At 42.0% G+C, this 26,871-nt stretch overlaps 1 protein-coding gene across 1 annotated transcript; it reads left to right on the top strand.

Moving 5' to 3' along the window:
- Positions 1-1,227: 1,227 nt before the first annotated feature.
- Positions 1,228-26,871, top strand: LOC133953974 (ras-specific guanine nucleotide-releasing factor 1-like). Its single transcript, XM_062388193.1, has 27 exons — positions 1,228-1,764; positions 6,948-7,054; positions 8,283-8,430; positions 9,139-9,231; positions 9,841-10,094; positions 10,201-10,280; positions 10,718-10,911; positions 11,476-11,585; positions 12,015-12,133; positions 12,408-12,568; positions 12,752-12,815; positions 13,496-13,638; positions 13,950-14,032; positions 14,901-15,149; positions 17,527-17,900; positions 18,427-18,543; positions 20,623-20,793; positions 21,103-21,209; positions 21,339-21,451; positions 22,497-22,557; positions 22,746-22,852; positions 22,998-23,082; positions 23,726-23,923; positions 24,521-24,600; positions 24,750-24,867; positions 25,054-25,122; positions 25,475-26,871. The coding sequence occupies exons 1-27, from the start codon at positions 1,489-1,491 to the stop codon at positions 25,565-25,567; spliced, it is 3,774 nt and encodes a 1,257-aa protein (XP_062244177.1). The 5' UTR covers positions 1,228-1,488; the 3' UTR covers positions 25,568-26,871.

The following is a 26,871-nucleotide window of genomic DNA, read 5'->3' as shown; positions in this document are numbered from 1 at the left end:
ATAAACTGTCTGAAATAAAACACAATTTTGTGTCAGTCTAGAAATGAAAACAAATAAGATAACTTTTATTATGCATTTCCAAAGTCTCATGAGTACTGAAAAGATGTCCAGAGCCTTAATTCCACACAAAACATGATGAATCACAAAGCTGCAGAGCAACAGCATATACAACTGAAATTTAAAGGTCCATCATGTTGGACTTAGGAGAATCAAGCCACATAAATTAAATATAATAATCACAGCTCTATTTTTATTAGTGTATATGCACATTTTAAAAACTGCTGCGTCTTGTAAACTTCAAATAAGATCGTTACATCTACACTGGGAGTGGGTCCTCTTCCATGGAGTCCACCAGGTTGCACCAGTAGCAGTATCATAGACAGGATTTACCCGTTTGATGTTAATAATATTGGGATTTGATTTAAGTCACTTTTCATACGCATCGATTTTACCTGTATTTATATACTTTGTTGATGCTACTTAAATATCTACTGTAACAACGATATTTGCATTATTTTATTTGTTCAAATTCCCTCTAAGTATAATCAAAAGATGGATCAATAGAAAAGTCCATATTATATAACCAGTGTGAAGCAACGGCACCTAGCATGAGCTGTGATGGTAACTGAGTGAAGAATCGTCTCTAAAATACAGGATGTATTGCAGGGATACATGTTGCTCATGTCAATCACACAATGAAACACACTCAGGTGTCTGTTTATTAGGAACACTGTGCCAGAACGTCTGGATTCTGAACGAAAGCAGGCAAAATGTTTAGTTTTTACTGAAATGTCCAACTGTGTGATCTGACTGATTTATCCTTTATTCCTTCTCTGTCCACGTGTGTTCCAAATTCTTGAAAAGAAGACACTCCTGGTGGAGGTTATGTGTATGTGTGTGTGTGTGTGTGTGTGTGTTTGTGTGTGTGTGTTTGTGTGTGTGCCCCTCATACTTCGGGGTTTCTCTACTCAACATGATTAAAACTCGCTCTCGCTCCTCTGAGTCTCTGTCCAAGGTGCTGAATTCTGCTGCTCCGGGGTCACGTGATTGCGCTTCCTTTGGATGCCGAGTGTGCGTGTGTGTGTGCGTGTGTGTGTGTGTGTGAGAGACAGAAAGAGAGAGGGAGAGAGCGAGAGAGAGAGGGGTGGAGAGTGAGTGCGCGTGCACGTGTGTAGGCTACGCACGCGGACACTTCAATCCTCATCATGAGCGATCCAGGCTCCAGAGAGAGGCTGTAGCTCGGCGGTGTCTCTAGGCTCGGAGCGTGGATTTGGAGCTGAAGCGAACGCGCATCTTTTTCTCTTCTGTTCTTCTCAAACACTCGCGTGGCAGCCGTGCATGGCTGCACGCAGGAGTGGGCTGCCGCTGCTGCCCACCAAGTCTGACCGTGCGCCCGAGCCGCTGAGAGGAGAAGAGACCATGTAAGAATCCGCAGGCGTCCGTCCCCCCTCCCCCCCGTCCCCCCTCCGCGCGCACACCGCAGCCAAAATGCAGAAAGGGATGCGGCTCAATGATGGCCACATCACATATCTGGCGCTTTTGGCGAAGAAGGACGGGACGAGGCGAGGCTGCCTGAGCAAGAGGAGCTCGGACAACACGAAATGGCATTCAAAGTGGTTCGCCTTGTTGCAGAACATGCTGTTTTATTTCGAGAGCGACTCCAGTTCACGCCCCTCCGGACTGTACCTGTTAGAGGGATGTGGGTGCGACAGGGCGCCGTCACCCAAACCGTCGCTGTCAGCGAAGGAATGCCTGGAGAAGCAGGTAAGAGAGTGTGTGGGCGCACAGGGAGCTCACGCAACTCGGACTCAGGCCACACATCCGAATCATAATATCAACTTCAGTGGGTCTGGCTGAGATTTTACGCACCAACACGGGGACAGATATTTCCCTCCCGCAGTTTTATTCCAACGTCCATAAACACTCAGAAAAGATTTCCTAGAGATGCCTGAGAATCACAATTCACTTGACGCTCAGTGTTACGTAATGGCGTCATCCTCAGAAATCGATTGTCTACATCTGGCTTTAAAACATCTTCTCAGTTAAACTCAAATACCAAGAAAGCCGCAAAACGCACAGGGAGAGAGCAGGATCAACGGGATTCATTTGCGCAAACTTAGCTACTTCCCCTTCCTCCTCTTCGTATTCGCTCATTACCAAATCATTTGTTGCATCACATTCACACAGTGGTGTACAGTGTGTTTTTAGACGTCGGGGATTGCAGCGCAGATGTGAGGGGCCATAAACTTCAGCTGCATCCCAAACTTTGCAGGTTGCCATCTTGCGGAGGGGAGCTGCCCCCTTCCCTGTCGTTTTGACGTATTGATTTAATTCCTTGTCTTGATATTAATAGCATCCTACCTTGGCAACTGCGTCTCCCCGGTTTACAGTGGCTCGGGTCGTCTGATAGCCCTCTAATTATTACACGGTTGTAAACGAATGAATGAAAAGCACACGATGCCTCAGGCATGCTCTTGTTTCTCAGTGTAGAAACAAGACTACCCCCCATTCCACTCGTTTGGTTTCCTCTGGAGTCTAGAGCTGTAGATGAACATGTTCGAAGGCTGGATGATTTCCATTTTTATTCATACAATATAAATGTGAGGAAGGATGGTTTCCTGCAGAGAAGCGGACTTTGAAGAGGTTAGAGACGCTGCTGCTGCTGCTGGAGGAATGAACCTTGTGACATAAAAGCGTCAAAGAGGCAGAGAATTGGTCAAGCTGCTTTGAGCTATGATGACTGCAGTCACCTTCTGAGATCTGCCCCGCCAGCTGCAGTCTGCTCTGCTGCTTCCCCTGCAGCACTCACACCGAAACTCCAGTGATGGGTCATTTTAGCTGCTCATAGCAACCCTCCTTCAGGTGACCAGTTGTTTCCCCACACAAACTCCATCAATATCCAAAATGTGGCACATCTGTGTCACCATCATTACCCTTTTTACTTATAGCTGCAAACCTTGTCACCAAGCTGGACCTCAGGCCCTGCACTGCAGACATGTCACACTTTAACACAACTGTGCTACAAAACGTTCTTATTTGTCAAAGCAAATGAACCCTCCTATTATCCTTGCGTTCAGTGTGAAACCCATTCCATCAAGCATCTCTAAATAAATAAAAACTAAATTTTCATATTAAATCATACATCATTTTCCTAATTTAATGAGAACAACTGGGTAAACATAAAGTGTATATGATAAGGGATTTTCAATGACCTACACATCAGTATACAGTTATGGACCCCATGCGTTTTTAGCTATAAACAACATTGAAGTTTGAAGTATTAGTATTATACACTTACTTATTTTGGTTGTTTAGGATGACATTGACTTAACAATCACTATAACATGTAATTTTATCATCTTTAAATAAACTTCCCTCTGCTTCCTAATCGACTCACCTATATCTGTAGGAGTGCGCAAACCACTGAGGGTTCACCCGACATGGGGAGGCATGCACAGCAGCTTTCTAAACCATTTCTCTTGTTGCTCTGTTTGCTTTCCTGCTAGATCCTTGTAAATGTTTAAGAATTGTGTTTGGTATTCCTAGGTTCAACCCCACTCCTTTCCCTGATAATAGAGAGAGAAGTAAAAACAAAAAAGAAACCAATATGGGAGCCCATTATTCAGGGCGTCATGTGTGTCAAAGATGACAGTACAACTTTAGAAAGCTAAAACGACAGTTTACCCCGTGGAGGAAAATCTCAACGTCACAAATGTAATATCTTCATGTAATATCCCATGTCCTGTGTTGATTAATTGATCATTTAATTCTTACTGGGCCTTTCTGTAGGTTGTCTGGTTAGGAGTGAGTTTTAAAGCTACGATCCAGAGTTGATCAAATAAATGATAGACACTTTGTAAACCCGATGCAGCACCTCCTACAGTCGCACTGTGCTTGTTTTCATCAGCTGTACCTGGGGTGCATGTCCATTGTGTTGGACTCTGCGTCACATGACGTTCGTGAAACAGCACTTGCCCTCTTCTCCTGAGACATCAGGATTATTGTTTATGTCGTCAAGAGGGCGCTATGTATATCAGACAATCAACACAAATGCTAAATCTTTAAATTATCCAAGATCACTTAAAACATTTTTTTTTGCAAATTTAAATTAAATCTTTGGCTGTTTGTTCAAATTTGTGTTCCTGACAAACAATGTTGTGTTGTTAGTCGGTTAAATTCAGCCATAACTTAGGCAAAAGTAACAGATCAATATATAATAAATCCATATCTGTCATATGGGTTGTTTTGGAAGACACAAGTCATCAGCTAAACTTTGTCCCTTTGCCTATTTCTTTAAAAGCATGTCCGTAGAAGAGACATGTGCTGCTCTGGGGATGAAGCTGGGGCTGAGTGGCATCCACAGTGACGGAACTTGATGCAGTCTGCTCCAGTGAATTTATTTCAACAGTGAATTAAATGAATTTGAAAGCCTTCAATTAGCATAACCCAGTGTTCTGTTCAGCACGTGTCCCTTTATTTAATATGTGTCAGGAATAAATTCTCTCAGTGTTATGTTGGCTGTGTGGGGGTGTTCGTTTTCTGCCATGCTAAATGTGCGAATAAGATTTGTGTGTTTGACTGCACAAACACAAGTTCTGCATGTTGTCAATCATGCCAACATGTACGTGTGTGTGTGGGGGTCCACATCTGTACATATGGTGGGACTTTGGGGTGCTCGTCCTGAGGTCTAGGTGTGTGCCTCAGTGTGGACCCCCTGCAGACGCTTGTGTCATAGAGAAGCTTGCTTCATAGAAAAAAGGTGATCTGAGGACAGGAAGAGTAATCAATGCTGCAGGTGTCTGAGGGCATACAGATTTCCTTTTCACTTCCCCCACTCTGGAAAAACAAAGGATGAAAATCGAGTTGATGAGGGAACATCAGAGGTCGTGTGCGGCTACACTGTACTGTACATTTACGCTGCTACATATGCAGATTCCAGCAGATTCCAGGTGTCTGTTTCTGCGTCTCTCAGTGGTGTGTGTGTATGTACTGTATCTGTATGTGTGTCGGAGGCGACAGAGGAACGGCCGGGGCCAGAACTGGATCTTATCTGTGTGTAACAGCGAGAGGGACAATGCTGCGAATAGATGCCGAGCCAACTGCCACCTTGCAGGGCTACGGAGCTTTTTATAGCGTTCCCTCCTCAAAAAGCCAAAAGATCCCCCCCCCCCCGTCGCTTCCATCTCCCCGTTCTCATTGTATTCTTTGGAGCGGTCTACTTTTTAAATGTTCTTAGTCCTCATTTAGAAGGTGAGCTACGTTTAAGCCCCCAGTTACTATGGCAACCCCTATTTGCATCTGAAAAAGTGCATCTGAAGGGGGCCGACAAAATGTGCTACGACGAGCACATTGTGCGTCGCTTGGTGAGCCCAGCAGAATATGTGCATATAAGAAATGGAGTGTGTGTGGACACACACACAGACAGGAACACGACCATAGAACTAAATGGGCTCTTCCCTGACCCATACGTCATCCTTTCAACAAGTTTTGTGGAAATCCATCTGTAGTTTTTGCTTAATCCTGCTTAAAAACAAACGAACCAACAAGAAAACCCCTTGGCAGAGGTAACTACACTATACCAGGTGTAGTGTTGTGTTCAAACAGAACTTGGTAGTGTCAGCATCAAGCACATATATTCAGTGTAAATAAACAACTCCACTGTTTTAACAGTGTTTACCTGCTGAATCATAAATCAAAGTAAGGCATGTTTCTGTGAAGCAGACTTCTAAAACATGGCAACTATGCTTTTATTGTTTGAAATCATGTATACAAGTAATTCTCATAAAATTATAAAAATGATGATCCATCAAGTTGTTAATATAAACCAGGTCATTATTATACAGAATAGCAGCTTCTTTTCTTTTTCAAGATGCAAAAGACACCAAAAAATGGAATGGAAAAAACAATATTTGATTAAAATTCACAAGACAGTCCAAAGAAGGTCCACTCAAAGAGTATTTTTTTATGAAAGGTGTTTAGAGATACCACAACTCTGATGTTTATTCATTTAGTGTCGCCTTCATCAGTCCTCATATTAATCCTGTTCCACCTCTGATCTGGATGAAATTCAGCATTTTTTTATTCATAGATTTTAGACAAGAATTGACTGCATGGGATGTTTTGTCTGACTTACCGACAGCTAATTTCTCTTTGGCAAAAAAAAAGAAGTAGTGGCCTGGAGCTAAGTATAGCCTCCTAAAAGGCTTGACACACCAGCTTGCAGGAAGCGGGAGATGAGAAGCACATTATTGACAAAGGGCCGTTCTGCTGCTCATCAGGAAATATGGAACATTACTCCCCTTCACAAATGATTTGCTCTTGGCATTTGGGAGGGATAAAAAATCCAATATATTGGATTTGTTGGGGTCTATTTACAATGCATCAGTGTTATATAATTTGATGCGCTTGGACCACAAATAGTCCGCCTGTGCTGTAACTGCGATGACCACCACTTTGATGATTTGATCTGATAAGCCTACTAGAGAACATCTGCTATAATTGCCATAACTGAACCTTTGAGGCTGTGGGGTTGCGGGAGATAATTGGAGAGTGAGTAAAAAGAGGCGAGGTCCCAGGTGCGTCACTAAAATGCAGCCAGATCACCGCCACCACGCAAAAAATAAACAAATCAAAACATGGCCTCAGCAGAGAATCTGTCAGGTTACAGACCGATGTAGAGAGGATTTATAATGATTCTCTCAAGACCTCTCCCTTTAGGATCTCTGCACACATGCACTTGTGTACACATGCCTGTGTACACAAATACAACTTCAGTTTCAACAAGAGCTTTGGTTGTTTTAACGAAAGAGCTGGTCGGCGACGACCACAGAGGGATGTTCAGCAATCATTTACCATCAAACTCTTGAATAAGTGAATTCATTAATAATTGTTTTCATAATGTTCTGAATAGATATTAGACCGTTTCTCTCTATCTTGTTCTTTTGCAGTATTATTTCACTGTCACGTTTAATCATGACAACCAGAAGGCTTTGGAGCTGCGCACCGAGGACGTCAAGGACTGTGACGAGTGGGTGGCTGCTATCACACAGGCCAGGTACCTCTCACACATGACCTCTGACCTACACACACACATTCAGCAGCGGAAAGTGTTGTTGAGACGTGTGATTGTGTGTGTGTGTGTGTGTGTGTACTTTTTTACCAACCAATGGACACATGATTGAATCCTAACAGTGAAGCCAAAACATCTCAACATTATGATTGAAAGCTTTGACTGACTCGTGATTGATGAAGTGCGTGTGTCGTGCGTGGGCCCTCAATGCCGTGGCTCCATCCCCAATCGCTACTGCGCAGTCTGGCTTCAAATGGTGCAAGATGGCAGCATTTGTTCCTGCGTATTCCAGCTTAATTTTGGGATATTGCGAGGAAGTGTTCTAGTCTCGTCGTCCATCTTCGTATACAAGACAGGAGAAGTCTTTCATGATACCCTCCATTGGATTTTAAGTGGATGCCTGTTGCACTCTTTCATAAGACTATCACTTTAAGAAATAAAAACAAACAAATTATTATTCAACTTGATGTATGGAGTCCTGGGATGTGTGATGAGTGAAATGCCCCTCTAAGGCTGAGAGACAAAAACGGGTCATGAAAGACAAGCATCACAATCATTGTAAATGTCAGCGGGGTGCATTTGTTTGGCGAAAGGTCAATTGATTGGACTCATTGAGGATTACATTGATTAGTGTTCTGTCAAGGCAGCAGCACTTTACTGTAGAGGGAGGAAGTTGGCCTGTACGTATGCAATGCACAGCAGAAGAATGATGATCTGTGCTTATCTGTCGTCATTTTGATCGTCTACATCGTCGCTCTACTGCTTTGAATTTCTGTGTTTTCCGTCTTATTTCAGCATGTTACCGGTCTAACGAGACGTTTTCCCATGTCGCTTTAATTTAAACATAAGCTCCTATTGAACAGTCCTCACTTGTCAGGATACGTCTAGATTCAAATTACTTTGAGGGCTGATTTATACGAGCTTGAAGGAGTCGGCTGCACAGACTTTAAGCCTCACTTAGCATATACATAATGCGTTGAAATGGGTAATGTACAGAATTATTCCGCGTGCAGAAGCAGCCTTTACACATGGTTTGCTAAACTGGTGAGTATTTGAAGGCCGGGTCATGTAAGCGCCTGTGTGTGGACGTTAAGATCTGTGGTTCAAACATATGCTGATCACAGGTCTGCTTTTAGCTTTTGTAACTCTAAGGAGAGCCCGTGAAACATGTGTTAATGAGGTCCTTGCGATGCCTCTGTGTGTGTCTGTATAGTTACAGGAACCTGGCTACAGAGCATGAGACCCTCATGCAGAAGTACCTCCATCTACTCCAAATCGTGGAGACGGAGAAAACGGTTGCCAAGCAACTTCGACAACAGATAGAGGATGGGGAAATCGAGATAGAGCGGCTAAAATCAGAGGTAACCCGCGTGTGATTTCATGCCAGTGACACCTGTATATAAGTGGGTGGTCTGTGTTAGTGTGTGTGGCACATTGTGAGCGAGACAGAGAGAAAAGATGAAGTGAAAGAAATCAGGCAGAGAGGTTTTCACACAAAAAGACAGCACGGGACAAAGGTCACAGATGAGGTTACAACCACAACACAACCTTGAGTTCATCACCAACATCGAGCCTGAAACACCTACAATTCTGTTCAGTGCTTTGTATCCTACTTATTCAGTCCAAACTGGATCAAATGCATCTCTCTTTTATGTGCTAATGGGTCGCTCCAATTTAAGTGAATGTCTTCAATATGCATGAATCATCTGCTATTGTACCTGATTCTGCAGCAGAGCTTGATAATCCTCTGTCTCACTTTCTATGCTAAAACATGAGGTTGTATTGACTTGGGTTGGTTTTGCTTAATTTCATAATTTATTAACCTTTTTAATCTTTTCTTATGCACTGTCCCAACACACTGTGTCATATAATCAGGGTAAATAATATTGGGTGGATTAGTTTTAATTTGGCGGCAACTGGTACAGTTATTTTAATGGATGATAAAACAAATGAACATAAGCACTTTAAAACACTGAATAAAACTGAGTAGGATTGTAGTAAAGATTTTTAGGTTAGCTCATAGCACAAGTTGTTAAGTGACTGCATCACAGGTTTGTGTTGAATTTCAGATCGCTGGGCTGCTCAAGGACAACGAGAAGATCCAGTCGAATCCAGAGGTGCCACCCAGTGACGATGACACCGAGATCAAGAAGATCAAAAAGGTGAGATGTGACTGGGTTTGGTGCTGCGCAGTTTGAAAGAAGAGAGTCGGACTCAATGTGTAAATGTAGTGCAAGTAGGAAAGGGAAAGTAGGGAAGGTTTTGGTGAAGTTTGATCTGTTCCGGGGATATGTATAGTTTTTGTGACAGCTTTTTAAATCATACATCATCTCTGGGCACCTGCAGGTTTTATTTTGAATCCTTGTTTATTCAGCTTTACACTTGCATTCATAGCACGGCTTGTCCCACTACGCCAATGAGCAGGTAGGTCAGACACCAGCTAGCTGCTGAATATATTGGAAAGTTAGCAGGTATGAGAGCCTATGTTTCCCCTAAGACTGGGTGAGACCCAAACGGGGGTATTGAATATTGAACTTACAAATGTCCAGTCAGGACAAACCCGACTGTAGTCTGTAGGATGTGTAAAAACTCTTGCTTTTATATTGCTCCAAATTATGTAACACTGGTCATTTTAAGGGTGTCATGTTGTAAGTATCTAACATTGCTTTGTGTAAAGATTAATAGTTGTCTTACATCTGGAATATGTTACTGTTTACTGCAGGTATATCCATAACAGCATAACCTTTTAATGCTATACTTTCTCACCACAGGTCCAGAGTTTCCTGCGAGGTTGGATTTGCCGCAGGAAGTGGAAGACCATCATCCAGGACTACATCCGTTCGCCCCATGCCGAGAGCATGAGGAAGAGGAACCAGGTGGTGTTTAGCATGTTGGAGGCCGAGGCAGAATACGTGCAGCAACTCCACATCTTGGTCAACAACTTCCTGCGGCCGCTTCGCATGGCCGCCAGCTCCAAGAAGCCGCCCATTACCCATGATGATGTCAGCAGCATCTTCCTTAACAGGTGGCTAGTGGTGAGACTGGTTGTGATAGTGGTGTGACTCGGCAAGGAGGGGGCTGCCACTGAACAATTTTTCATAACGGCCATTTTTGCTTATGTGTTTTATCAGTGAGACCATCATGTTCCTCCACCAAATCTTCTACCAGGGTCTGAAGGCCAGGATAGCCAGCTGGCCGACACTGGTCCTGGGTAAGGTCCACAGAGATCAACCCCTCAGTCAACAGGCATTAATCTTGTTTTTGTTACGATTTGTTTATGGGTCAATATAAACATAAGATATTGTCTGATAAATGTTTGCATGTTGATGAGATAGATGTTTCTGAGATTTATGCCTCAAACCCTGTATGATAGAGGTTGAGTGATGTCCCTCACTATATCCCAAAATGATATTATAGCACAATCTGTACTGTAAACACTAATAGCTTCTACTGTACAGCCTGTTTTGTTTTTCAAATTAAGATCTAACGAGAGCACAAATCAGACTGAATTCACTTCCTGAATGTGTTTGCATAGATATGAGCAGCTAAATTTTTTCATCTCTTGTTCATTGGCTTTATGGGTTTTCTAACATTTTGATCAAAACACAGGGAATACACAATAGGAATGAATTCTGTCTCACTTCACAGCTGACTTGTTCGACATCCTGCTGCCCATGCTGAACATCTACCAGGAGTTTGTAAGGAACCACCAGTACAGCCTGCAGATCCTGGCCCACTGCAAACAGAACCGAGACTTCGACAAGCTGCTGAAACAGTACGAGGCCAAACCCGACTGTGAGGAGAGGACGCTGGAGACCTTCCTCACTTACCCCATGTTTCAGGTGAGACTCCAGGGACACACCTGAGTATTATATCAGCTTTGGTTAATGTGCTTTGCCTCAAGGTGAACAGTAAAATGTCAGTGTAATGAAGCAATCTAGAGTCAATTCCTTTAAATCTAATGAAACAACAGGGGCTGCTTCTATTTTAAAAGTCAGTCTTTGAACTTTATGACAGTTAAAACAACATTTGTAATATTTTACACAATGCAATTGTCCAAAAGGCTTCATACCTGTTTGTTTTCTGTAAAGTCAGACTTTGATCTCTGCTTTGATCTCTGCTGCACCTTTGAGTTAGACATTTACAATAGTGCATCAAAGTACCCTTATTTTCAAACCTTCCAATAACAATCTTAATCAAATTACCAATGCGAGAAAAATATAAATATTATATTAGATATATTTTATATAAAATAAAAGTGGATTGTCAGTTTTCTGTTAAGGAGAATATTTATTGCATTTATTTACCACACATTTTGTTAATTTCAAACATCCAACATTTTTGTTGATTTCAAAAATGTACACTCAATTTAAAACTCTCTCTCTCTCTCTTTCTCTCTCCCTCAGATCCCTCGTTACATCCTGACATTGCATGAGTTGTTGGCTCACACGCCCCATGAGCATGTGGAGAGAAATAGTTTGGACTACGCTAAGTCAAAGTTGGAAGAACTTTCCAGGTGAGTCAGTCAAACAACTGAAAATGCATTGTATGCTGTACTGTACGTTACAATCACTTACTCAATTACTTTACTTTCATTTTAAATTGGAGTTAACCACGTCGTTAATGTGTGTTTCAGTGCTGACACTGAACATGTGATTTCGAAACTTTACAAAACTGATCCAAGCCAATTTTTTTATATCATTTGATTAAATGATCTGTAGTTAAAAGTCAATCTTTATCCATCAGTCTGTTAAAGTAGTGCTGTATTTCTAAAGGCTTAAGTACAAAGGAATATCTTATGTTTAGCTTCATAATTCACATTTTCTGTCCTCTGATGGTTAGTGATGATTTACGACCAAAGTTAATAACAGTTTCTGAGGCTCTATTAGCTGTAGAGCTTTAATTGTGATGTACATGAATCAATGAGCGATTTTTGTCCCGTCAGAATCATGCACGATGAGGTGAGTGAGACGGAGAACATCCGGAAGAACTTGGCGATTGAGCGTATGATTGTGGAGGGTTGTGAAGTGCTGCTGGACACCAGTCAGACCTTCGTTAGGCAAGGTAAGTCTGTTTTATTGTCTGATTAAAACAATGACAGTGAAACTATGACATTTATCTTTTTGCTCTCACTTTTTTGTCAAGATTTCAGCCATTAAATAAAAATGAGGGTAAACACTGTAGAAGAAGAACACCCCACTGTCTGAAGCTTTAAACTTTATGCAATCGTATCAGCAAAGCTATTATAAATGGCTTTCAAAGTTTGGACATTAACCTTAAGCTCAAAGTGGGTAAAATGAATCTTTTCTCACGTGTGTTTGTGTCCCTGACTCCACAGGTTCTCTGATCCAAGTGCCTATGAGTGAGAAAGGGAAGATCACGAGGGGACGACTGGGCTCTCTATCTCTGAAGAAGGAAGGCGAGAGACAGTGTTTCATGTTCTCCAAACATCTCATCATCTGTACCAGAGGCTCTGGAGGAAAGCTTCACATCACTAAGGTAGAGCCGGACTGTAGATTAGATCCAATTATACTAATTGTGGACTTCCACGAGTTGACCAAATGAACTATCATTTCAGTAGAGGGTGTTATTTTTGTTCCACTAGAAAAGTGTAAAGCAAAATTGAGTTACTACACACACTGTATTACCTTGCAACATTGCAACCTTTCAACTTTGCCACAGAATGGAACGATCTCTCTCATAGACTGCACACTGATGGAGGAGCCAGAGGGCACAGATGATGAATGTAAGTTTCCACACACAGTGCAGTATATTCATGTTTTACTCAGTACGGTATATATATATGAAGAAACGCAGAAGGTTATATGTGCTGAAGGAAGTTGATGAAACATCAAGTCGAACTGTTTCTCTGTAACTATACCTCCCAAAAAGAGAAAACAAACTTCAGTCCAGGATTCATAAAAATTACTTAAGTGGCCGGTTTTATAGTATCTGACACAATCCTGGAATCTCACAATACTAAACATGGTTATTTATTACCCTTACTTGGCTTCTTCCTCAAATATTCATCAATAAATCTCTAAGATAAGTTCAAATCAAATAAGATAAGATACACCTTCACTTCAGACAGAAATGTTATTTGAAGAGAGACATACTCAAGTAAAGTGCGGAGGATGTATAGGCTATTGTATTTGTGCCCTATATATGAGTAGAAATTGAAATAGAAAAATACCTATATGCATATAGAGTGTTATAATTATATAGGGAGGTGTAGTATACAACATGAATATGGAGTATAGAAAAAAGCAAATAATCACAAAATATTATATTTCAGAGGTACAGTCTGAACTACATTTTTTTAAACATTTTTGTTTTCTTTTCTATTCCTCTTTTCCCATGGTCTTATGGTGTTTGATGTCACTGTACTTTATTAAAAAAAAAAATCATTGAATTTGTGCTTTGCAGCTAAAGTGGAGAGGAGCGGCCAGGACATAGAGCATCTGGACTTTAAAGTGATGGTGGAGCCCAAAGACGTCCAGCCTTTCACCGTCATCCTGGTGGCTTCATCCCGACAGGAGAAGACGGCGTGGACCAGTGACATCAGCCAGGTTGGTCTCCTCACCGGTATAAACAATATAAGTCTGAATACAGTATATCATAAATAAACACAGAGCAGGAGTCATGGAATAAACTCTTATTAGATGAGGAAGAGTTTGAGAGGTAAAGCTCACTACATATCATATTGACTAAACTATGTTTATCTGTTGTCAGTCAGAGTATAGAAGTAAGTTTTCTTTTAACGATGTTGTGGGTTTATATAGGGCCACATGTGATCTGATGTGGGAATAGAAACTTGCAGGATTTGTGAACTCACTCACCCTCTTTGTTATACTGTCTCTGTCTGCTTGCATTATTACAGTGCATAGACAACATCCGCTGCAACGGTCTGATGATGAACGCCTTCGAGGAAAACAGTAAAGTCTCCGTGCCACAGATGATTAAGTGTGTGTCGGACGCCGCGCAGCCAAGCACACACATTATACATGCACAAACAGCGACTGGCATCAGCATCACATGCAGTAGATACATAGTAACATGACAAATGCATGATTATATGTGCCAAAGCTCAGGCCTCTATACTTGTAAGGACCTTTAATTACAAAACCAATTCTCTGGGCTGTAACCTGAATAATCACTACTACAGGCTTACCTTCAAAATGTACCAAGACCTCAAACAGCAATGCAAACACATGAGAACATGACAAACATGTCTCACTTTTCAAACATCTTCTAACTTGAAAATCAGTCCTCACATTCATAGACGTACACAAATAATCTAATAACATGGTCACATTCCTTATGAATGTGCATAGTCACCACTTGAACTTTAGAGCCCTCAAGTTCTGCTAAAAATAAAAACATACAAACCCTCATGCTCTGTCCTTTGTACGGTCCCAGGGGCCTGAATGAGGGGCCCAGTCCCATATACGCACAATGTAGAAGTGGGGAACCTTCTCCTCCTGGGTCAGCAGCAGGAAGGGGGCTGAAAAAACATTTTCTTGGTTTGCTAAAACAAGCTTGTTGAATTTCCCTGAACTTTGACTTTGAAATTTGTATTCTGGTATATTTGACTGAGCCCTAAGAGTTCCTTAAGTCATTAATGGCCCCCAGAGGCCAGTACCAAGGACTTTATTCTTGTACTTCAAATTAATTTATCCTCAAATTATTCCTGGATAATTGCACATCATATGAAAGAAGCTTTTTCAATTTGGGTAGATAACAAATACATATCTATATATGCCACACATAACATAACTACAGTTTAGTAACATAAGTAACATGCCAACCTTTGTTTGCCCTTTCGACACAGGTCTGACACCAGCTTGTACTGTGACGACGTGGACATTCGCTTCAGTAAGATGATGAACTCCTGTAAGGTGCTGCAGATCCGCTACGCCAGTGTGGAGCGCTTGTTGGAGAGGCTGACGGACCTGCGCTTCCTCTCCATCGACTTCCTGAACACCTTCCTCCACTCCTACCGCGTCTTCACCAGCGCCGACGTGGTGCTGGACAAGCTCATCACCATCTACAAGAAGCCCATCAGTGCCATCCCTGCACGGTGAGCGTGTGTGTGTTGAATCTCTATAAACACATCCTGCAGGTGTATACGCAGAATCTTTAGGGGCCGGTAACCTTTCTGGTTTCCGTTTCCAGTTGGACCAATCATATTTAACCAGGCTTTGGTTGCCTGCTGGCAGTTTGTTTGGATATCGATGCATTTGATATTTTCTTTTAATTCATCTGCAGATTAGCCAAAGTCTCGCCTGGACCTGAAACACCTAAAACTATTATTGTTTGTGTTTTGTGTGGACAAACGTTCCACTCGTGTTGTTTGGCTCTAAATAGTGTAGCGCCAAGATATCCACTCTCAACACTGGAAGCACCAAAATATTTGTTGCTGACTTCAGAGGTTAATAGCCAATGGGCTCTGAGATGGGTCATGAATTGGTCATGATTAAGTACTAATAAGAGTAGCATGTGTGTGTGTGTGTGTGTGTGTGTGTGTGTGTGTGTGTGTGTGTGTGTGTGTGTGTTTACGGGGGGCGGAGTGGCAAAGGGGGTAGAGCGGGCGTTCTCCAACATGAAGGTTGTCGGTTCAAACCCCACTTTTCCCCATCTGCATGCCGAAGTGTCCTTGGCAAGATACTGAACCCCTCAAGTGGCCCCTCATAAATGTTGAGTGTACTAAAAATGTAAGTCGCTTTGGACAAAAGCATTAGCTAAATGATAAGTTAATGTAATGTGTGTGTGTGTGTGTGTGCGTGCGTGCATGCTTTAACAACATGGGGTAACTAAGTTCTAAGACCTAGTAAAAAGCGATCAAGTCAAATAAGTAATGTCTTCAAAAATATCAACCAGGCAAAGAACACATGTGTCAACCAGCAGAAACTGCAGATCTCAATCTGTCACAGAGTTATTTTCACCCTTCTTGGTGAAGTATTTCTATATCTGTATACCTGAGCACTCCATCAGCATGTGAATAGACACTGTAATGCGTCTCTGAGGTCAATCCCTGCAGCCCCGTCGCCACCGAGTGAGGAACAAAGTTTTGATTTCCACTTGTTTTCTCCTGAAGATGCAGCGCCACTGCCGTGGTAATGGTGCAGTGAAAAGGTGGGACTTCCCTGCTGTTTGATTTTGTCTTTGCACTCACGTGGACCGGTCAATGCGCAGCCTGTCATGCAATGATATCTCGTCCAGGTGAGAAGGGACCGGAGAGGAGGCAGCGAGGGGTCAGGCCGTCACATCTTCAGTCCGCCATCACAGTTAATTGGGTCCTGCGTCCGCCCATCTCACTCCAACCCCTCCTCCTCTCTCTCGTTACTCTCTTTACCCTTTACCGTTCTCTCGCTTTTTCTTTTTCTTTCCACAAGTCTGACCATCCCTCTCTCCGCTGCGCTGTCACCATGGCAACCCCTCACTCTGCTGCAGGACCCCACCCTCTCTACTTGTCTCTTCGTCTTCTCCCTCTCCCTCTCCCTCTCCCTCTCCCTCTCCCTCTCCCTCTCCCTCTCCCTCTCCCTCTCCCTCTCCCTCTCCCTCTTCTTTTCTCCCATCATCTGCAGTGGCTCTACAGTATTAAATATTGATGGTGGTGTTTTGCACCCAGAACCCTCCTCTCCTCTCCTCTCCTCTCCTCTCCTCTCCTCTCCTCTCCTCTCCTCTCCTCTCCTCTCCTCTCCTCTCCTCTACTCTCCTCTTGTGTCCTATACCTGCTTATATCCCTCTCCTCCCCTCCAACCTATACCTCCTCCTTCCCTCAGCCCTCATCTTCCCTCCTCTCATCTCCCTTTTACTGTTTTGCAAATACAGGCGAGGAGACACTACATGGCTGCGGCTAACAACAAGGAGGCTTACCATTCGCCCACTCCCATACAGCCTTCGCTGTGGTGGAATCCATATCCACTATGTTGTTCCTCTCTCGCCCCCTCCCTCTCTGTCTGTTTTCTCCCCTGCTTTCTCTTTTTTGCATTGCACCTCTGTCTCTTTCTCCCACTTCCCCTCTCTCCATCTCTATCTGGCTCCCCTTTTCGCTCGGTCTCTCTCTCCCCGTGTCTCTGTGGGCCTCCCCTGGGCTGGTTGCTGTTGGCAGCACCCGTGCCTCCCACACTGTCACTTGACATGCTATTTATAGGCCTTCAGAGGGGGTGGCTCTCAGTGCAAGGAGGATGCTGTCTTAAACAATGTAGCTTAAATAAAAGAGGCAAGATCTCCCGAAGAGCCCTGTGGTGTTCCCTCTCTGCTTCTGTGTACAGACACCGAGCGCCACGATCCCCCATACCTCCCCGTACCACTGTCTCCCACTGAAGCTGCTCAAATCATTTTAAACTGTTGTTTTGTCAGTTGTGAACAAGAGTTGTTGATGTTCGTCCTTCTGTCTTTTTCACACACGCCCTTCCATTTTCTCATCTCTCTCATTCCCTCCTTCTCTGCAGTTCTTTGGAGCTTTTCTTCGCCAGCAGCCAGAGCAACAAACTCCTCTACGGCGAGCCACCCACGTCGCCGCGTGCCAGCCGCAAGTTCTCCTCCCCTCCTCCTCTCTCCATCACCAAGACGTCCTCGCCCAACCGCCGTCGCAAGCTTTCGCTCAACATCCCCATCATTACAGGGGGCAAAGCCCTGGACCTGGCCGCGCTCAGCTGCTCCCCCAATGGCTATGCAAGCATGCACACCACCATGCCCCCCTTCAGTAAGACCACACTGGACATCAACAAGCTGTACGTGTCCAGCACCATGGCCAGCAAGATCCCTGACGAGGGAGAGGCCAAAGCCGAAGGCAAGGCTGAGGAGAGTGCCCTTAACAAGCAAGGTCAGAACCACTGTCCGAGGGATTGTACTCAGTTTTAATGAGGAGCTTGTTCACTTTGGTTACAGTTTTACAAGTCCCCTGTCCACGGCTCACATCTATCATTGTGTATCCTCGGTATTCCATTAAAGTAGAGCTTACATAATTCATATTTTGTTTAAATAAAGGGTATCGCTTGGGATTTAACAACCAAGAACCAGCCAAAAGATTATCAAGTTGTAAATGTAGAATCATAATATAAGATCAGATTACAAAAGATAATTTTGTGTTTATTTGGGGATAAAACAATGTTTTGATATAATTCAACTGATCAGCACTATCAACAATAATATCACAATATTTGTATTTAATTATACAATTTCTTTTTTAAATGTTTTTAGACTTAATGGACTTTGTAGTTTCCACAATGTTCGTCTAGACATTTTGTTCTATAACCATCTCAGTGGTTACGTCTGCACATTTCCTTGTCACACATTTTCTCTACTGTCTCTCCTCTTGATCTGAAACACTTTGTACTTTGTCTGTGCAGATCTTTCAGTGAAAGAGGAATGTGATGAGAACCCAGGTCTGAGTGACGAGGTAGAAGCAGAAATGTCTCCACCCAAGTCCCCGTCAACACCTAAGAATGTCAAGTCCAAAAACTCGGGTACAGTATGTCTCTGTTTCTCCATTATTATTATAATTATATTATTATTATTTTCATCATCTATCTCCAAGACTTTCTCAGAATGTCTTGTAATCTAATATTAAATTCCAGCTGTCAACAATAAATGACAAGCACATTGAGCACAATGTTAAAGCTGAGAAACTACAGTAGCTTAGTGCTTAAAGTATTCACCAGAGGAACATCCTGTCAAAGAACTCATCAATGATAATAGATATTTTATAATAACAATAACTTTTATAACAAAACAGCTATAACCTTGGCTATAGATAGACCTGATTTTACCTTACAATATTCAGGAGTGCCGGATTGGGAGGATATTTCCTTACAAAATTTGCTAGCTGTACGGGATTTTGTGAAATTTGCTTTCTTACCAAGAGTTACTTTTTATATGAGAAGATCAATGCTTCTCTCATGCCTGTGAAGGAACTATTATGGCACTGCCAGCAGTCTATTAGCTTAGCATAAAAACAGGAAACAGGGGCAACAAAGTAGCTTTGCTCTGTCAGAAGGGAACAATATCTGCCGGGACCTTTAGTATTGTATTAAAGATATACATTGTATCTTTCATCAGTACAAAGACTGATGTGTAAATACAAGGATGGTCACGCTGTTCAGTCACATTAGGTTGCCAGGTAACCATGGAAATCCTAGGATGTCAAATCTTCTCAATATACTCTCAGCATGAAAGTGATTTAGTATATTTTTCAAAATGTCTAAATATTCCTGTTATACACCTGAAACATTCAACTGCACATTTCTTGGAGTCACGCAACAAAAAAACTTTCTGTTAAGTTCAATTTTTTGCAGGAAAAACCTGGCAGGTGTTACCGGCCAGTGGAAACATGTAGATTCTCGATTATATCAAAATCAAAGGAAATATAATAGGTTTTCCAATCATGTCTCAAATCTAAAAAAGTGAAACCCCCCCACTGAGCAGGTGGGACAAGTTATAGCGGTTAAGTTATACAGAGTTAAATAAACATCGCCACAGACGACTTGTAGCTAACTTCTCAGAAAGCGAGGAGTGTAATTATAGCCAAATAAGGTCTGGATAAAAAACACCCACAGCCTCCTGGCCCTTCCCATACTGCAGAGAGAGGGAGCATCAAGCCTGTAGGTCGTCAGGCAAAATTCCTCCCCAGTGTGTTCTCTTCCCACGGTGCTGGATACAAGGGAAGCCAGCGCCTTGTGTGAGTAGGTGGAAGGAAACCTTGTACCTTAGCAACGATGTGCGTGTTCTTCTATACCGCCCCCGGCTGAACGGAGGATGGCAGGGAGAGAAGGAGGGAGGCAGAGAGGCAGACATGGTGGAGTGTACGCCATCACCACCACAAGCTGCAGGGCACACTCCACTCGGTCCGTTTTAGCTCTTTGTTCCCCTCTAGTGGTCAACAAAGGAAACAAAGTCACCTTTAAAGGGATAGTTCACTGAAAAATGAAAAATCACTCAAAAAAATCTAATCACTACTATTCCGCTGGACGGGTGGGTGAAGTGTTTGAGTCCACAAAACACTCTTGGAGATTCAGGGGTATAGCAGAATATGTTACAATTGAAGGCAATGGTTTCCTGTTCTTCAAACGTAATGAAACAGCAGAAAATACATAACATGCCTCCGGCCCTTAGGCTAAAAACATGTAAATTACCTTGTTTCAAGTCGAAAATTAATGTCGGGGCTTCCGGTAACTTGGATGACACCACACGAGCAGTATGGGGACAGCTTATGTGTTTGCTTTTGATTTATTACATCTGAAGAAGAGGACACCATTGACTTTAATTGTATTGGGTACTGCTTCAACAAAGCAGTATCCCCTGAGACTCCAGAAGAGTTGTGTGACTCAAACACTTCACCCACCCCTCCATCGCCATAGCGGTGAGTAGATAATGAGTGAATTTTCATTTTTCGGTGAACTATCCCTTTAATAATCTAACAGGCGATTTTCCTCTCAGCCTGATCCTGTCAAAGACAAACACTTTTTTTAATTAAGTGGGACTTTCTCTTCACATTACGAACAACAGTGAAGAGTAATTAAGGGATTTGATTGTTTCCCTCCTTGCAGAGTTTTCCCTGTTTTCCTTCAACAATGGCATGGTGGTGTCATCTTGCCGGGAGCTGGACAACAACCGCAGTGCCCTATCTGCCGCCTCAGCCTTTGCCATCGCCACGGCTGGTGCCAACGAAGGCACGCCAACCAAGGAGAAGTACCGTCGTATGTCGCTCGCCAGCACAGGTCAGTCACACCAGGGGATGGAGCATCTGTTGGCTTGTTGAGGATTGTTTATACTATTGTGCTGTCATTTAGATATGCTATAGTTTAATCAGTTTCGAAAACAGTAATTCTTTTACTTTTGAGAAAAAAACATCTAGATTGTCAGATCAGTTGTTCGGGTGAATGTACATATCCTTGATGAATATTCACTGTGCAAACTGATGACTCATCTTTTTCTCTATGTAAACAACATAGTAACCTATTAAAAGTAGTGCTGCCCTTAGTATGTCACATTCAGTCTGGACATAATGTTGTTATACATGGTCCCAGGTTACCCTACGGACCAGAGGAACGGGGACAAAGAGTTTGTTATCAGAAGAGCTGCCACAAACCGAGTCCTGAATGTGCTGCGGCACTGGGTCTCCAAACACTCGCAGGTACACCTCGCTTTCCTACTTTTCTCCTCCTCTTTGTTTCTGTCACTCCATGCCTTTTCAGAAGAAAAAAAAAACAAAACCCTTGTGTGATGACCTTCTTGTTGTTGTTGTTGTCGTGTTGGTCCTCAGGACTTTGAGCTGAACACAGAGCTGAAGATGCGGGTAATTAGTTTCCTGGAGGAGGTGATGCATGACCCAGAGCTGCTGACACAGGAAAGAAAGGCAGCTGCCAACATCATCAGGTCGGTTTCCTGTTAGCGTTGCTTGGTGGCACACACAGTTATTAATGACACAATGATCTGTGTGTAATCAGGTGGAAAAACATTCTGCAAGATTTATTCTAATGCTTTAGATATGATTGAGATGTATGCATTTTTCGGGGGCTGTATGGGGCACACACCCCAAAAAACTGAATTATCACATTCACACAATATAGTTTCTATCACTCAGTCAATTATATTATGTCAATGGGAGGCTCAGTTAATCTAGTTAGTTAGTGAGCCATTTTGGTGAGCTCTGCATGTGTCCACCTGCTGAGATCTAACAGTCAGAAGTAGAGATGGGGAGGGGGCAGGTTCACCTCGGGTCTCCAATGAAAGCCTGAGGTCGGTGGAGCCTTGAAATCTGCCGCACCCATGGAAAGCTAGAAAGGTCAGGATTTGAATGGGGTTTACTCATGTGAACGTGTATCAGTGAACTGCCACCACTGAGGACAACAATGAAACCCTGGACCGTTCACTATCACAGGGCCACCAACATATGAGACAAACAACTCACACTCACATTCACATCTTTGATCAAGGGAGAGTCTCCAATGAACCCAACCCTCGTCTACATGCCTTGAGACTGTAGCAGGAGAGAACCCACACAGACACCGAGAGAACAAACAAACTCCACTCAGAAATTGGATTTGAACTGGAAACCCTCTTGTTGTGAGGCGACAGTGCTACCCACTGCACAACCATGCCACCATGTCAACCATAAGAAGACAATCTTCCACTGCGGAAGATAGAACAAGCACTAACATTTGTGTAGCACAAAAAATACAGTTTTGTGTATAAACTTATCAACCCCACAAGATTAAAGTATGAAGCTGAAACCTGAAGTGCCCATAACCCAAACTGAACAAATACTAGAAATGAATACAAAACTTTAATGGGTCAACGTTTTCTACTTTTCATCAGGTTAAATCCATTTACGTCAAAGCGTCATTTACGTCAAAGTGAAGGTCAAAGCAATTTTGGACAAAACTGACAAATAATGGCCCGTTTGTCTGTTTGTATGCAGGACTCTTACTCAGGAGGACCCTGGAGACAACCAGGTCACCCTGGAGGAAATCACACAGATGGTGAGGGAAACATTACAAAAGTCTTTTCAGTATTAAAAAAAAACCTTTTACTTCTTTAAATTGCTGTGTGTCCTGTAGAAATGATTTATATTTACAAGGCATTTACCATGTGTGTGTATGTGGGTGTGTGTGTCTGTCTCTGTGTGTGTGTGTGTGTGTGTGTGTGTGTGTGTGTGTGTGTGTGTCAGGCCATGGAGGACTCTAAGACTGAACCGTTTGAGAGCCACTCTGCCCTGGAGATAGCGGAGCAGCTCACACTGCTGGACCACCTGGTCTTCAAGGTCATCCCATACGAGTGAGTACACGCACACACTCGAACAAAGCCACTCGCTCCATCAAATAAAAAACAAGTCATAGGGGCTGAGTGGGTGGGTGAAGGGAAGCGCACATGTTGTGTGTTTTTCATTGTTGTTCATTTGAAAACATTTTTTTTTCAACAGGGAGTTCTTCGGTCAAGGCTGGATGAAGAACGACAAGAACGAGAGGACTCCGTACATCATGAAAACAACCAAGCATTTCAACGATGTACGTGTCTTAGACAGAAATATACAGTAGATAGATAGATAGATAGATAGATATATAGATAGATAGATAGATAGATAGATAGATAGATAGATAGATAGATAGATAGATAGATAGATAAATAGATAGATAGATAGATAGATAGATAGATAGATAGATAGATAGATAGATAGATAGATAGATAGATAGATAGATAGATACAGTAGATAGTTAGATAGATAAATTGATAGATAGATAGATAGATAGATAGATAGATAGATAGATAGATAGATAGATAGATAGATAGATAGATAGATAGATAGATAGATAGATAGATAGATAGATAAATAGATAGATAGATAGATAGATAAATAGATAAATAGATAGATAGATAGATAGATAGATAGATAGATAGATAGATAGATAGATACAGTAGATAGTTGGATAGATAAATAGATAGATAGATAGATAGATAGATAGATAGATAGATAGATAGATAGATAGATAGATAGATAGATAGATAGATAGATAGATAGATAGATAGATAGATAGATAGATAGATAGATAGATAGATAGATAGATAGATAAATAGTTAGATACATACATACAGACATACATACATACATACATAAACATTATTATCAAGATGTCTGTTATGTTTTGTCAGATCAGTAACAGAATCGCCACAGAGATCCTGCAGTGGGACGATGTCAACATGCGTGTTGGGGTGTTAGAGAAATGGGTGGCGGTGGCTGACATCTGCCGCTGCCTCCACAACTACAATGCAGTGCTGGAGATCACATCCTCTCTGAACCGCAGCTCTGTCTTCCGCCTCAAGAAGACCTGGGTCAAAGTCTCCAAGCAGGTACCGGCCTCTAATCCAAAGGAAGCCTGATTTCTTCCAGCGGTGAACTTAACCAATATAATATTTTAGCTTGTTTTCTTTCTGGACATCCCACCTGAGAAATAATGACCTACACCAATGAGGTTATGTTTTCATCAGTGGTTGTTTGTTAGTAAACAGGAACTACTTTACGGATTACCACGAAACTTGAAGGAAGAGCCCAGGAATCCAATCAGGGGATAGATTCAGACATTTTTAACATTTTCATTGATTTCTCTGAAAATGATTCATGGTGAACATTTAAAAACTCATATTAAAAATACTCTATATATAGTTAATGCAATGTGGTTTTATAAGGGGACTGTTAGGCCTTGGTGGAGTTATTAACTCTATTGATTTTTTCAGTTCCAGGATTTGACTTTGCATAAAACCACAACTAGTTGTTTTTACACTTTGTTTTTTGTGCTGATTCAACAAATGAGATAAAAAAAAATAAAAAATCAGTAACCATTTTACCATTTGATTGTAGGTAGACTTGTACCTCCTCTTACTCCTCAACTAAACATTTGAATTAAAGTTATCTGGATTGTAATCTTTTTGCCTTGGTACATTTCCCAGACAAAGACTGTGATCGACAAGTTACAGAAGCTGGTGTCGTCAGAGGGACGGTTCAAAAACCTGAGAGAAGCTCTGAAGAAGTAAGTGTCGACAGCTCCTCTCTCTCCTGTAGAGGCTTCACACATTCTACAAGAGGGATTTTGACTTGCTCCTTGTGTGTTTGTTTATTGCTCTTTGTGTGTACACCTGTATAACTGCTGTGTCCCTCTGACCCGCCTGCTGTCCTCAGCTGTGACCCTCCTTGTGTCCCCTATCTGGGAATGTACCTGACCGACCTGGCCTTCATCGAGGAGGGAACGCCCAACTACACCGAGGACAGCCTGGTCAACTTCTCTAAGATGAGGATGGTAAAAACACCCATGTGATGATCTACATTCATCACTTCAAATGATTGAATCCTTTTTTGAATTTAGTTTTTCTTATCTGCATCTTCTGTGTTCATTTTTTTCATTGTTTTTAATGATTGTGAAACTGGTGGGCAACAAAGTCTGTAAGGTTGAATCTTATATCATTTTTCTTTCTCTTATCTTCAGATATCTCATATCATCAGAGAGATACGTCAGTTTCAGCAAACAGCTTACAAGATTGATTATCAACCAAAGGTGAGATTATTATTACCTTTACTTTTCATTTTCAGGAGCTTTGATTACCTGTCCTTATTGGTCAAATGTATACCTGTGATGACAAGTTAGTGATAATTAACAATACAGTAATATCGATAAAAAATATCGATAAAAGCTCCGATAGCCTCATTTACATTTTTTACACTTTCCTGTTTGAGAGCCAAAAGAGTGAAGTAAAAAAAAAAAAAAAGTAGCCAACTCATGAGATGCATTAAGAAAATGAAAATTACCCAAATTTATATGTGTACATGCTCACTTTCAATATTACTATATTATAGGGAAACAGAAATGATATAAATAACCATTGTGGTTTTGCTCTTTGTTGCTGCAGGTGGCAAAGTACTTGCTGGACTGTAGTGCAGCGCTGGACGAGGAGAGCCTCTACGAAGCGTCTCTGAGAATCGAGCCCAAAACCTCATCATGAGGAGGATCTCCCTCGACCTCACATGGACAGTTCACAAACTATATATCATAATGTACATACACTATTATTTGTATTAGACACAGTAGGCCTTTCTCTTCTAGTATGTGTTCCCCAATGGACCCGTTATGTATAATTGTTATTAGAGACTTGAGTAGAAGCCCAGAGAGGTTTTATTTATATAGTCACAGAGTATTTATATGTTATTTATCGTCTTAAACTACACTTTACAATGAAGCTATTTTCAGCCAGAGAATAAAACAGCCGGGAGAGTACGTAGACATGATACTTACCCACATCATACTGGAAATATGCAGCATAACAAAGACGCTTGTTCATGAGAGGTGGCGGGGACATTCGACACATGACCATCACGTTTCCTGCTCAAGAGAGAACTGCAGAGATTTGAGAGATGTTAACGTGTTGGAGTCAAAGCCTGCTGATTCCGACGGGGACAGGTTTTTTCAGTTTGTAGAGACGGGTTTTAAACGCTTAGCTTACTGTCAACTTATTCCCCTGGTGGGCATCATGATGTATATATCCAGTATAAGCACCGGGCAGTGTATGTAGCAGATGTAACCAATATTGAGCCACTTCAGGAAGTTAAATTCCCAGCTTTTACATTCAAAACAGCGAGAGCATAGATTTTGTGGTTGATCCTCTTTGGCCAGTGCATTATGGTTTTTGCCTTAATCATGAAATGGATTATATACCACAGAACTATGTCAACTATTTTATTCTACAATTTGCCAAATGAAGCAGAGACACCTGCCCTGTACTATATTAACGTGCAGGCAGTCTGAAGCATTTCCTGATGTGCAATGTGTTTAAAGACATATCCCGCAAAATGTGTTATTCTGTAATAACTTTTTTCCTGTGTATGACACCTTGAAACAAGTGTACAAGTGTAACACATTCTGTATCCTGTCTATAATGTGTTAGCAGGAGCTATACAGTAGTAATATTGTGCTTACTCTTGGAATATTTATATGTATTTTTTACTGGCTTTGTATAGAAAAACATCTAATGCTTAAGTGGCAGGCATGTACCACTTTCACGTGTTTAAATCAAACCTATATCTAGAACAGTACGTGTTCTGTATTTACACCCCGCCCTTGCACATGCATCTTTACCCTCTAACAGGCACATCAGATGTTTGCAGTGAGCAATACCCAGTGGTATGAGAATTATATTTCAGTCTGTTTCAACAGCTTGAGTAATATTTCCAGTTTTGTATAAAAGTGTATTCTTTCCTGATTACCTCTTGTTAATAAATCTATTCTTTCTCAGGGGGAGAAGGCTCTGAA

The sequence above is a fragment of the Platichthys flesus genome, chromosome 1 (assembly GCF_949316205.1).
Source record: "Platichthys flesus chromosome 1, fPlaFle2.1, whole genome shotgun sequence".
In the NCBI taxonomy this organism is placed as follows: Eukaryota; Metazoa; Chordata; class Actinopteri; order Pleuronectiformes; family Pleuronectidae; genus Platichthys; species Platichthys flesus.
This window is presented reverse-complemented; position numbering and strand designations above follow the sequence as displayed.

Excerpts from the sequence above, each read along its gene's own strand:
- LOC133953974 (XM_062388193.1), top strand. The coding sequence starts at position 1,489 with ATGCAGAAAGGGATGCGGCTCAATGATGGCCACATCACATATCTGGCG. Across the intron at positions 12,816-13,495 it reads AGAGGGCACAGATGATGAAT|CTAAAGTGGAGAGGAGCGGC; the intron begins GTAAGTTTCCAC and ends TGTGCTTTGCAG. Across the intron at positions 15,150-17,526 it reads ATCAGTGCCATCCCTGCACG|TTCTTTGGAGCTTTTCTTCG; the intron begins GTGAGCGTGTGT and ends CCTTCTCTGCAG.